The sequence below is a fragment of the Equus caballus genome, chromosome 17 (genome assembly GCF_041296265.1).
Source record: "Equus caballus isolate H_3958 breed thoroughbred chromosome 17, TB-T2T, whole genome shotgun sequence".
Lineage (NCBI taxonomy): Eukaryota > Metazoa > Chordata > Mammalia > Perissodactyla > Equidae > Equus > Equus caballus.
In genome coordinates, this window is record NC_091700.1 from 36,327,645 (window position 1) to 36,340,091 (window position 12,447).

The 12,447-nt window shown below is 37.7% G+C and overlaps 1 protein-coding gene across 2 annotated transcripts in view; it reads left to right on the top strand.

The window, feature by feature from the left end:
• The window catches only part of MRPS31 (mitochondrial ribosomal protein S31), a 39,864-nt gene that overhangs the window by 9,005 nt on the left and 18,412 nt on the right, over positions 1-12,447 (top strand). For both annotated transcript variants that reach the window (XM_005601180.4, XM_014732060.3), the window contains exons 3-4: positions 8,861-9,019; positions 10,278-10,418. In XM_005601180.4, coding sequence (XP_005601237.2) covers positions 8,861-9,019; positions 10,278-10,418 — 300 coding nt within the window. The remainder of the gene's footprint in view (positions 1-8,860; positions 9,020-10,277; positions 10,419-12,447) is intronic.

Below are 12,447 nucleotides of genomic sequence, written 5' to 3' on the forward strand. Positions count from 1 at the left end.
GGTGCAGTTTTCATTTGCATTTCCCTGATGATCAGCGATGATGAGCATCTTTTCATGTGCCTATTGGCCATCCGTATATCTTCTTTGGAGAAATGTCTGTTCATGTCTCCAGCCCATTTTTTGATTGGGTTGTTTGATTTTTTGTTGTTGAGTTGTGAGAGTTGTTTATATATTATGGATATTAAGCCTTTGTCAGAAATATGACTTGCAAATATTTTTTCCCAATTAGTGGGTTGTTTTTTGTTTCAATCCTGTTTTCATTTGCCTTGAAGAAGCTCTTTAGTCTGATGAAGTCCCATTTGTTTATTCTTTCTGTTGTTTCCCTTCTCTGAGAAGGCATGGTGTCCGAAAAGATCCTTTTAATACTGATGTCAAAGAGTGTACTGCCTACATTTTCTTCTAGAAGCCTTATGGTTTCAGATCTCACCTTTAGGTCTTTAATCCATTTTGAGTTTATTTTGGTGAATGGTGAAAAAGAATGGTCAATTTTCATTCTTTTACATGTGGCTTTCCAGTTTTTCCAGCACCATTTGTTGAAAAGACTTTCTTTTCTCCATTGTATGCCCTCAGCTCCTTTGTCAAAGATAAGCTGTCCGTAGATGTGTGGTTTTATTTCTGGGCTTTCAATTCTGTTCCATTGATCTGTGCACCTGTTTTTGTACCAGTACCATGCTTTTTTGATTACTGTAGCTTTGTAGTATGTTTTGAAGTCAGGGATTGTGATGCCTCCCGTTTTGTTCTTTTTTCTCAGGATTGCTTTAGAAATTCAGGGTCTTTTGTTGCCCCATATGAATTTTAGGATTCTTTGTTGTAATTCTGTAAAGAATGTCATTGGGATTCTGATTGGGATGGCGTTGAATCTGTAGATTGCTTTAGGTAGAACGGACATTTTAACTATGTTTATTCTTCCAATCCATGTACATGGAATGTCTTTCCATCTCCTTATGTCGTCATCCAATTCTCTCAGAAAGGCCTTGTAATTTTCATTATATAGGTCCTTCACTTCCTTAGTTAAATTTACCCCAAGGTATTTTATTCTTTTTGTTGCGATTGTGAATGGTATTGTGTTCTTGAGTTCTTTTTCTGTTAGTTGATTATTAGAATATAGAAATGCTACTGATTTATGCAATTGATTTTATACCCTGCAACTTTGCTGTAGTTGTTGATTACTTCTAAGAGTTTTCCAATGGATTCTTTGGGGTTTTCTATATATAAGATCATGTCATCTGCAAACAGCGAGAGTTTCACTTCTTCCCTCCCTATTTGGATTCCTTTTATTCCTTTTTCTTGCCTGATTGCTCTGGCCAGGACCTCCAGTACTATGTTGAATAAGAGTGGTGATAGAGGGCATCCTTGTCTCATTCCTGTTTTCAGGGGGATGGAGTTCAGTTTTTGCCCATTGAGTATGATGTTGGCTATGGGTTTGTCGTATATGGCCTTTATTATGTTGAGGTAGTTTCCTTCTATGCCCATTTTGTTCAGAGTTTTTATCATAAATGGCTGTTGGATCTTGTCAAATGCCTTCTCTGCATCTATTGAGATGATCATGTGGTTTTTATTCCTCAGTTTGTTGATGTGGTGTATCACGTTGATTGATTTGTGGATGTTGAACCATCCCTGTGTCCCTGGTATGAATCCCACCTGATCCTGATGTATGATTCTTTTGATGAATTGCTGAATTCTGGTTGCCAAAATTTTGTTTAGAATTTTTGCATCTACGTTCATCAGTGATATTGGCCTGTAGTTCTCTTTTTTCGTGGTGTCCTTGTCAGGTTTTGGTATCAGCGTGATGTTAGCCTCATAGAATGTGTTAGGAAGTGTTCCATCTTCCCTAATTTTTTGGAATAGCTTGAAAAGGATACATATTAAATCCTCTCTGAAAGTTTGATAGAATTCCCCAGGAAAGCCATCTGGTCCTGGGGTTTTATTCTTTGGGATGTTTTTGATTGCTGTTTCAATCTCTTTCCTTGTGATTGGTCTTGAAATTGTCTGCCTCTTCTTGAGTGAGCTTTGAGAGATTGTAGGAGTCCAAGAGTTTATCCATTTCCTCTAGGTTATCCATTCTGTTGGCATATAGTTTTTCGTAATATTCTCTTATAATCCGTTGTATTTCTGTAGAGTCTGTTGTTATTTCTCCTCTTTCATTTCTGATTTTGTTTATTTGAGCTTTCTCCCTTTTTTTCTTTTTAAGTCTGGCTTGGGGTTTGTCAATTTTATTTATCTTCTGAAAAAACCAGCTCTTTGTTTCATTGATCCTTTCTACTGCCTTTTTCGTTTCAATAGTATTTATTTCTGCTCTGATTTTTATTATTTCTCTCCTTCTGCTGACTTTGGGCTTTATTTGTTCTTTTTTCTCTAGTTCAGTTAGGTGTAGTTTAAGATTGCTGCTTTGGGATTTTTCTTGTTTGTTAAGATGTGCCTGTATTGCCATGAATTTTCCTCTTAATACAGCTTTTGCTGTATCCCATATGAGTTGGTATGGCATGCTATCATTTTCATTTGTTTCCAGGCATTTTTTTATTTCTTCTTTAATTTCTTCAATGATCCATTGCTTGTTCAATAGTGTGTTGTTTAGTCTCCACATCTTTGTGCCTTTCTCAGCTTTTTTCTTGTAATTAATTTCTAGCCTTATAGCATTACGATTGGAGAAGATGCTTGTTATTATTTCAATTTTTTTAAATTTGTAGAGGCTTGCCTTGTTTCCCAACATATGGTCTATCCTTGAGAATGTTCCATGTGCGCTTGAGAAGAATGTGTATTCAGCTCTTTTAGGGTGAAGTGATCTATATATGTCTATTAAGTCCAATTGTTTTAGTTTTTCATTTAGCTCCACTATTTCCTTGTTGATTTTCTGTCTGGATGATCTGTCAATTAATGTTAGCGGGGTGTTGAGGTCCCCTACTCTTATTGTGTTGTTTTCAACATCTTCCTTTAGGTCTATTAATAGTTGCTTTATGAATCTTGGTGCTCCTGTGTTGGGTGCATAGATATTTATAAGCGTTATTTCTTCTTGATGAAGTGTCCCTTTGATCATTATATATTGTCCCTCTGTGTCTCTCTTTACCTGTCTTATTTTGAAATCCACTTTGTCTGATATAGGAATTGCAATACCTGCCTTTTTTTTCTTGCTATTAGCTTAAAGTATTGTCCTCCACCCCTTCACCCTGAGCCTGTGTTTGTCCTTGGGGCTGAGGTGTGTTTCCTGGAGGCAACAAATTGTTGGATCTTGTTCTTTAACCCATTTTGCCACTCTGTGTCTTTTTGTTGGAGAGTTCAATCCGTTTACATTGAGAGTGATTATTGATGCATGTGGACTTAATGCTGTCAATCTGTCGCGCATTATCTTGTTTTCCTGTGTGCTTTAGCCCACCCTTTTAATACTGCAATTTCTTATGCTGGGTTTCTTAGATTTTTCCTTATTTATGATTTGTGACTCTGTTCTGTATTTTATTTTAGTGTCTACCCTGAAGTTTGTATTTAGAATCTCGTGTGTAATATAGTCTATTCTCTGGTGGTCTCTTACTTACTTGGCCAATACTGATTTAGACCCTTTGCTCTTCCCCTCCTAAATAATTATTTTCATTTCTTATTCCAACTCGTGTTATGAATTTGTAGTTAGAGTGGTAAGATCATGCTTGCTTTGGTAGTTTCCTTACCTTTACCGTAATGCTATAGTTGCATATTTTCTATCCTGTTCTGGTTCTATCCATCGGTCTCCCTAGTCTGTGGATTGTGACCCCTTTCTCCCTTTTTTCTTTTTTCATGTATGAGAGCCTTCTTGAGGATTTCTTGTAGTGGAGGGCTTTTAGTTACAAATTCCCTTAACTTTTGTTTGTCTGGAAAAGATTTAATTTCTCCCTCATATCTGAAGGAAATTCTTGCTGGATAGAGTATTCTTGGCTGAAGATTTTTATCTTTTAAAGCTTTGAACGTGTCACTCCATTCTCTCCTAGTTTGTAAGGTTTCTGTAGAGAAATCCACTGAAAGTCTGATAGGGGCTCCTTTGTAGGTTATTCTCTGCTTTTTTCTTACTTCCCTGAGTATTCTCTCTTTATCTTTCCTTCTTGCCAATTGTACAACTATGTGCCTTTCAGTAGGTCTTTTTACATTGACAAATCTAGGAGATCTCAAAGCTTCCTCTACACACATTTCTCCGTCAATCCCTAGATTTGGGAAGTTCTCTTCAATAATTTCGTTAAGCACACTTTCTGCTCCATTTTCCTTTTCCATGTTCTCGGGAATTCCTATGATCCTTAAGTTCTTACTCCTCATTGAATCCACTATCTCTCGCAGATTTTCCTCATTTTTTAAAATTCTTAGTTCTCTTTCTTCCTCTGTCTGGTGCCATTCAGCCTGTCTCTCCTCGATTATGCTAATTTGCTCCTCTATGTTGTCTACACGGGCATTCAGGGAATCCGTATTGTGTTTTATCTGGTCCATTGTGTTTTTCATCTCTAGTAATTCTGTTTGATTCTTCTTTATGATTTCAATCTCTTTTGTGAAGTAACGCCGGAACTCATTGGCTTGTTTCTCTATCTTTCTCTCTACCTCATTGAGTTTTTTGATTATAGCTGCTCTGAACTCATTATTACTTAGTTTACCTAATTCCAAGTCCTAAGGACTTAATTCTGTGTTTTTATTGTTTTCCTTCTGGTCTGGGGCTTTTATAAATTGCTGGATGGTAGAGGAGCGGTTTTTCCACATGGTGGTGGAATTCGGTTGCAGTTACAGCCTGTTGCCACTAGATGGGGGTGGAGAGCCGCGTGTTCTGAGCTCTCCACCTTCGGGCGAGATGGCGGCGCCCAGTGGCTTTGCCGGGAGGGAGGGGCTGCTATTCTCACGTGCCGATCTGGATTCAGATCGGTTCTGTTCTCTGGTCTCCCAAGGCACTGGGTTTATGGGGTCCCCGCCCATGGAAGCTTTCGGCCGTTGGCGGGTTTCCACTGAACCAGCAACAGGAGTCCTGGATGATCCCCCGGTCACGTGGCCCCTCCCCTGCTCCTTCCCGGAGGCGCGGCAGCCATCGGCGGACTCTAGGGGAGGGAGCGACATTCTCTCCTATCCATTCCAGGGCCTCTGAGGCTGTGAGCAAGGTTTATGATCTCCGCCTTCTTGGTATTGTAGGTCTCTAATGTGTTGACGTTAGATTTATTCTCTGAAATTCAGTTTTTCCAATCCTTTGTTGTATTTTGGAGGGGAGAGAATCCCGGGTCAGCTCACCCTGCCATTTTGCTCTGCCCCTTCTCTCTCGATTTCCCCTTTCAATGGGGATGTTGCAAGATTTTGGAAGAGCATATGCAACCAGAAATATTTCTGTCTCTATTTTCTGAAAATACAATCTGCTGCACCTGGTAAGCTGATAACTGTAGGTGTCAGGTGTATTATAGAAAACACTGTTATGGTATAATTGACCCCTGATTGATTGATTGCGTCTGGATTGGGAGAACTATAAGATGCCTTATGGGGATCCCATGCTTAGGGCTTCCTTGAGTGCAGTTGTACTGCATGTCCCTTGTAGGGACCCTGGAAACTGCCTGTGGCGTGTGATACCGGTTCTTGTGTGGCACTATGCCAGGAAGCTGCTGCACCTCCGTAATGGCTCTTGGATGGCTGTGTGAAGTTTCACCAACATAAGTGCCGTAAGGACTCTTGCAGGGAGCGACACCTGAGGCTGCCCTGCTATCCTGCTATGGTTCTGTCTTTCATCTTTGTGAATAGTTGGGGCCAGGCGTGTCTGGTAGTTTTGTCAATCTGAGTGTATCTGGAATCTAACAAGCCCTAGTGGGTGCAGCAGTAACCAAAATTTCTAGCTGCTACTTTAACTTTCTTTTAACCAAGCAACTACCTGCTCTGATCATCCAGTAAGAAAGCTTTAGCTATTACTCAGTTAATTGCTCTCCTACTTGAAATTTAGATTATTTCTAGCTTTTTGTAAGTATAAAATGATGATACACATCATTTGTCCATTCATTCAGCAACTTTCCGTTGCCATTATATCTCAGGCTCTGTTCAAAGTGATGGAAATAGAACATTGAACAAAACAAAGTCTCTACACCCTACATTATGGTGGGGGGAGGTGGTGGTGGCGGGAGAGGGGGTGTACTTACACTACACACACAGTATGTCAGATGAAGAAACATGAAAAATAAGAGTGGTGGGGCTGGAGAGGTGCTATTTTTTAAAAAGTGATCAGGGAAGAACCCTGGTAACGTAACATTTGAACAAAGACCTGAAATACAGTTAGGGATAAAGACGTGCAGACACCTTTCAAGCACGAGATGGAACTGCTTAGGCCTCGAGTTTGGAGCGTGCTGTATCCCTCAGATTCCACAAAGCTGTTTTACTTTCTTTAGACAAATACTCCTGGAAGTGGAATTGCTAGGTTAAAGGATTTGCTTCTTTTTTAGGCTCTTGATATTTATTGCCAATTTGCCTGCCAAAAGTTACGCCGTTTGTGTGTCCACCCAATAGTATCTTTCCCCTTATCAGGATTCCCTTTCTGAAATTGTATATGTTGTATAATTCACTTTAAAGAAATTCAGAAAGTACAGAAGGGTATAAAGTAAAAAAGTATGTATTCATGAAATAGCCTGATTATAGGGTAGAATGGATTGTTAAAAGATATTTCAACAAGTTCCCATCAGCTTGTTTAAATCAATGTAGAAAGATCCCTGTATGTAAAAATTATTTTCTCAATGAGAGAGGCTCCTCCACAATTTTTGTTAATTAGAACATTTCAAATTATAAAGCCAGAAGCTATGACTATAAAGAGCACCATTATCATAAAATGTGTGCTTCTAGAAAATGAATACCCATCTATAGTCTTTGCATACTCTGATCAAATATACACATTAAAATTTGAAAGTAAACTTCACAAGTAGTTATAAAAGAAATTGGGATAAGGTTTAATCCTTATTCACAGATAATAGTTTTGAAAGTAGCACATTTCATTTTAACTAATTATTATATTTCCTCTTTTTATACTCCTATTTTTCTTCTAATCAGATTGTAGATCTCCCATATCTTAGTAAGTAAAGTCCTTAAAATCTTTATCCAACAACTTCAGGGATTTGGGAACTTTGATTTGCTTATTACACAACAGATCATAATATAGAAAGACAGGTATAGTAAAATATTAATTTGGATCCTGCTTACTGAGATGGCAGTTCTTAGTGAATTAAAAAATGTGGAGCCAGCCCTGATGGCCTAGCAGTTAAAGTCTGTTGGACTCCGCTTTGGCATCATGGGTTCGGTTCCTGAGTGTGGTGGAACCACGCCACTCATCTGTCAGTAGCCATGCTGTGGCAGCAGCTCACATAGAAGAACTAGAAGGAGTCACAACTAAAATATACAACTATATACTTGGGCTTTGTGGGGGGCGGGGGGGCATTGGCAACAGATGTTAACTTAGAGTGAATCTTTCCCAGCCAAAAAAAAAAAAAGCCAGTCCTAGTGGCCTAATGATTAAGTTTGGTGCTCTCCACTTTGGGGGTCTGTGTTCATTTCCTGGGCATGGACCTACACTACTCATCTTGTCAGTGGCCATGCTCTGATGGTGGCTCACGTACAAAAAGAGGAAGATTGGCAGCAGATGTTAGCTCAGGGTGAATCTTCCTCAGGAAAAAAAAAAAAATGTAAATAATTTCTTTTTATGTCTGGCGTATTTTTCTATGAACTTACCCTAATTTACTAAAGAGTAGGTTTTTGATAGTTTTTGTGTTTTTTTTAGTTTTTTCTTTATGGAAAATTTAAAACATAAACAAAGTAAGCAAAATCATATAACAAACCCTCTATACCTATCACCCAGCTTCAATAATTATCAACATTTTGCTATTCTTTTTGTGTGTGTCAGGAAGATTGGCCCTGATCTAACATCTGTGCCAGTCTTCCTCTATTTTGTATGTGGGGTGCCGCCACAGCATGGCTAACAAGCGATGTGTACATCTGCTCCCAGAATCTGAACCTGTGAACCCCAGGCCACTGAAGTGGAGTGCATGAACCCAACCACTATGCCACTGGGCCAGACCCCAACATTTTGCTATTCTTGTATCATCTATGCCTTTACTTGCTTTTCACCTTCTACCTGATGGTATTAATGATTTATGAGGTTTTTTTTTAGGTAAAATTTACATGCATTAAAGTGTGCAAATCTTAGCTGTAGGATTTTGCTTAGTGAATATGCCCGTGTAACCCACACACTTAGTAAGATGCAGAGCATTTCCCATTTTCGTCTTACCTGTCAGTAGCCTTCTGTCCTGAGGAAAGCACTATTCTGATTTTTTTACACTTTAGATTAGTTTTGCCTCTTCTAGAATTTATATAAATGGAATCATACAGTATATACTCTTTTTTATTTAAACAGCTTCTTTCAGTTTCCTTCATTTTGTGGTGTGAACTGAGCACTATTCCATTGTATAGATATATCACGATTTATCTGTTCTCCTGGAATAGACTTTTGGGTTGTTTCCAGTTTTCGGGTTACAGCTTGTATGAACAGGGTTAGCCACTCTTATATTTGCTTACAATATATATTGTTTTTGAAATAAAATGACATCTAATTTAAACAATCTACCAATTTATAATTTTTAAGGCTGATCCCTCACCTTTCCACCTTAATGTATTGTTCTGACTTAGTGTTGTGCTTCAGCAAGTGTCCATGAACTTTAACCTTTAACATTTCAAAATTTATATAAAACCAATACCTAATATTTAAGAATTCTTGATTTCGTCAGAAATTGAGTACCTTTTTGAACAGCAAAAGTTTCCTCTGAAAAAATTCATTTTACATTCCACTATACTAATGGCATAATAAGTAATCCCTCTTTTTTCTTTCTCATTTGTTTTTCATTTTCTTTTTCAGAAGTGAGTCCCTGAGTCCTGAGTTGGTGGCTGCTGCATCTGCTGTTGCAGATTCTCTCCCTTTTGACAAGCAGACAACCAAGTCAGAGCTGCTCAGGCAGCTCCGGCAGCACGAGGAAGACTCAAGGGCACAGAAAGAAGGAGAAAGACCTAAAATTAGGTTAGTGAATCAAATAGTTATGCCAGGAAGGCTGATATCTCAAAGTAGGCTATTTTTTATGTGACTGGTGAGTAATATATATAATAGATTCATTTATATATAAAATATGCTTCATAGATGGAATATTAGCAATTTGGCTTTTTTTTAAACTCATGTCTTAAGTAAGATTGCAGGGGGTTTTTTTGGTGAGGAAGATTGGCCCTGAGCTAACATCTGTTGCCCGTCTTTCTCTTTTTGCTTGAGGAAGATTGTCCTTGAGCAAACATCTGTCCCAGTATTCCTCTGTTTTGCATGTGGGATACCGCCCTAGTGTGGCTTGATGAGTGGTGTGTAGGTCCACGCCTGGGATCCAAACCTGTGAACCTTGGGCTGCCGAAGCAGAGTGCACAAACTTAACCACTACGCCATGAGGCTGGCCCCAAGATTGCAGTTTTTAAAAGACTAATTGAATGGTTAAGCTTTTCTTTTGAGAAATTATGCATTTTTTTTTTTGGTCCCTGAAAAAGAAATGATAAATTTAGTAATGTTCTTAAAAATAAGTAAATAACAGAATAAGACAGTTTCTCTGAGAAGATTAATTTTTTTCAGTTAAATAATTTGCTGGTCTTACACACAGTATGATAATCTTCAGGCCTCTTTCCTTCTCTTTTTCCTCTTATTCTTATGTTTTAGCTGACATCTTTCCACTCATCTCATCTCCATTACTTTAGGCCAAGTTATCCCGCCTGCTGCTGCAATGTAGTCAGTGGTGGCTCTGCTTTGTTTTTAAGGGTGATCTAAATCAGTCGTCCTCAGTGAGCATGTGTACCAGATTTACCTTGGGAAATTAACAAATACAGGTGACTGGACTGTCAGTCAGATCACTCATTGTATTTATATTTTCAGAAATGCAAGGCAACAAAAAATGTGGCTAAATTTCAACTTTAATTTAGTTTTTTAATCCAGGTGATAATTATACAGACGTTGATTATATATCACCTTATCTGGATGTTAATTTTTCGTGACACTTTTAATTTAATGTTTAAAATGAACATTTCTGAAGAACATCTTTAAAAGAGGGAAGCATAAATCTTAGTGGTCTGTGAAATGTGAATGTTAATGTGTGACGTATAATCTTGTATGTAAACATAAGTTTTTATGTTGTATTAGTGCATAGAAGTAAAGTATGAATTAAGTGATGTGAATCTCATGTTTGAGTAAGTTTGTTACTACTCTGTAGCTAATGTTTGCAATACACTTGACCTTTTTCTTATTTCAGTTTCAGTAACATAATATCAGATATGAAAGTTGCCAAGTCTGCCACAGCTCGAGTTAGCACGAGACCAGTGCATCAGATTCAGTTTGATGAAGGATCTGACGATTATGGTGGCCAGGAGAAGACCGCTGATCTTAGGAAAAGGTATTGAAGCTTTGCAGTCTGTTTGGTTTCGTTTGTTGAACTGTAGATTTACTTTATTGCCAATCGATATCTGAGCATTATGGATGCATTTATATCTGTCTTCTTACTGTCCATGTACCATTTCCTAGAGAGGGAAAGATGTTCTGGGTTTAGCAGTCCTAGAATTTTCTATACCATAAATCAAAATGGGCCCTGCTTCACATTTACCTACAATGAATAAAGGTCTCCTCGTTTAGAATAAGTGGAGCTGACTGAATTCTGAACAAATGAATGTTTTGCAAGAGGCATTATTTTTCATTCTGATTATGTACCTAACAATGTATATTCATATACCCTTTATATCTGTTGATATAATCATCTTTCTTCATATGTTAGAGAAATAACCCACCATCAAAAAAAGAAGTTCATTATAATACCCTAAAGTAGTAGGTGATTTGTGGCATTTTGAATTTGGTAATTTGCAGTTCTTGAAGATGCTAAGTCATGCCTTACATAGTTGTTTTATAATAGAAAGCTGTCTGTATTTACATAAAATTTCTGTTCTTTTTCTCTCCTTCAAGCCCATGAAGTGATAGTTCTGGAGGAGGAACCAGATATTTAGCATGGTCTGAGAAAAACTAACCCAGGATGTGCTCACAATTAGTGTTTTCAATGCATTGTGTATGCCATGGATTTTGTTTTAAGTATAATCTTAGCAACTTGAGTTAAATTATTAATTTGTACAGGAAGATTGGAAAAGATGGTCAGTAGTTAACAAAGGAAGTTCAGGAGGATACAATGACTTTGGAAGATTATTTGAATTACTAATTTAAAGTGCTTTTATATCTCTGACATATTACTGAATACAACAGAATGTGTACTTGGCGTTTTAGTTAAGATTTCTCAAATATATTTAACTTCAGTCCTCTGAGATGGTTCCATGCAACTATATCAGAATGCTATGTCGTAATTTGACTTTTAATGATATTAACTGTCATTAAAAATTAAAAAGTGACAAGCTAAAAAAGTAGGAAAGGGGTTTATGTGCATGTAATGACTGTGTTAAAAAGCTGACTAAGGGACTCTAGAATAAGGGGAAGCAATAATGAGATACCAAGTTGTCCACCCTGCTCTGACTTGGGACAGCCTGAGACAATCCAGGTCTGGACTGGTCACCAAAAACGTACTCTAGACTGATTCCTTCGGTTAGAGATGAGAGGTGTGAGTCACTCACAAAGATGAGTGTGAGCACTGGCTTTGGAGTCATGCTGGCCTGCCTTCCAATCCTGGCACTGTGCCACTGACGAATGCTGTGCCTGGGGCAACTTGCACAGACCCATCAGTCTGTTTCCCCATCTATAAAATGCTGAAATGAAGCCTAGCTTAAATGCCTTTCTTGAGGAATAGGAGGGAAACGTGTAAACTATATACAGAAGATACACAGCAAATGTCTGTTCCCTTCCCTTCCTCTTTTAAAATTCTGGACTTTAGCAAATCATTCCCTTCTTACTGTGAGTTACTGTAGTCCATCATCCTGTTGACCTGACGTGAAGGTGAGGGAGAGTGCAGGGGTTGAGGATGGTTCTGGGCATAAATGCCTTTGTTGACAAGTATTTGGGGACTTGCTAGAGGGAAACTTCACATGACTTGAGATCACTTTATCTTTTTAATATGATATTTGCATTTTTCAGTTAATTTAGTAGAAAAAAGTAATTTGATCCGGAATTCAAAATTATTTAGAAAACTAACCTTTTAGTTTATAAACTGGATTTTAATCTGCCAGTAAATTTATTCAATAGGAATGTGAATTGATGCATAAAGCAGTTGATTAAAATTGTACAAGGAAGAGTTACCTATTAAACTCTGACATTAATTTCAACAGTTAATTAAAAATAGTTATGTGAAGAAAGTTAATTGTTATTTTAAAATTACAAAACGATTGCTTTATAAGTGGGAATGTTTTTATTTATCTGTGTAATCTTTTATAGTTATAATTTGTAGTTAAACATGCAGTGTTTTCTGCCCTTTAAGGACACAGAAATGTGGACTT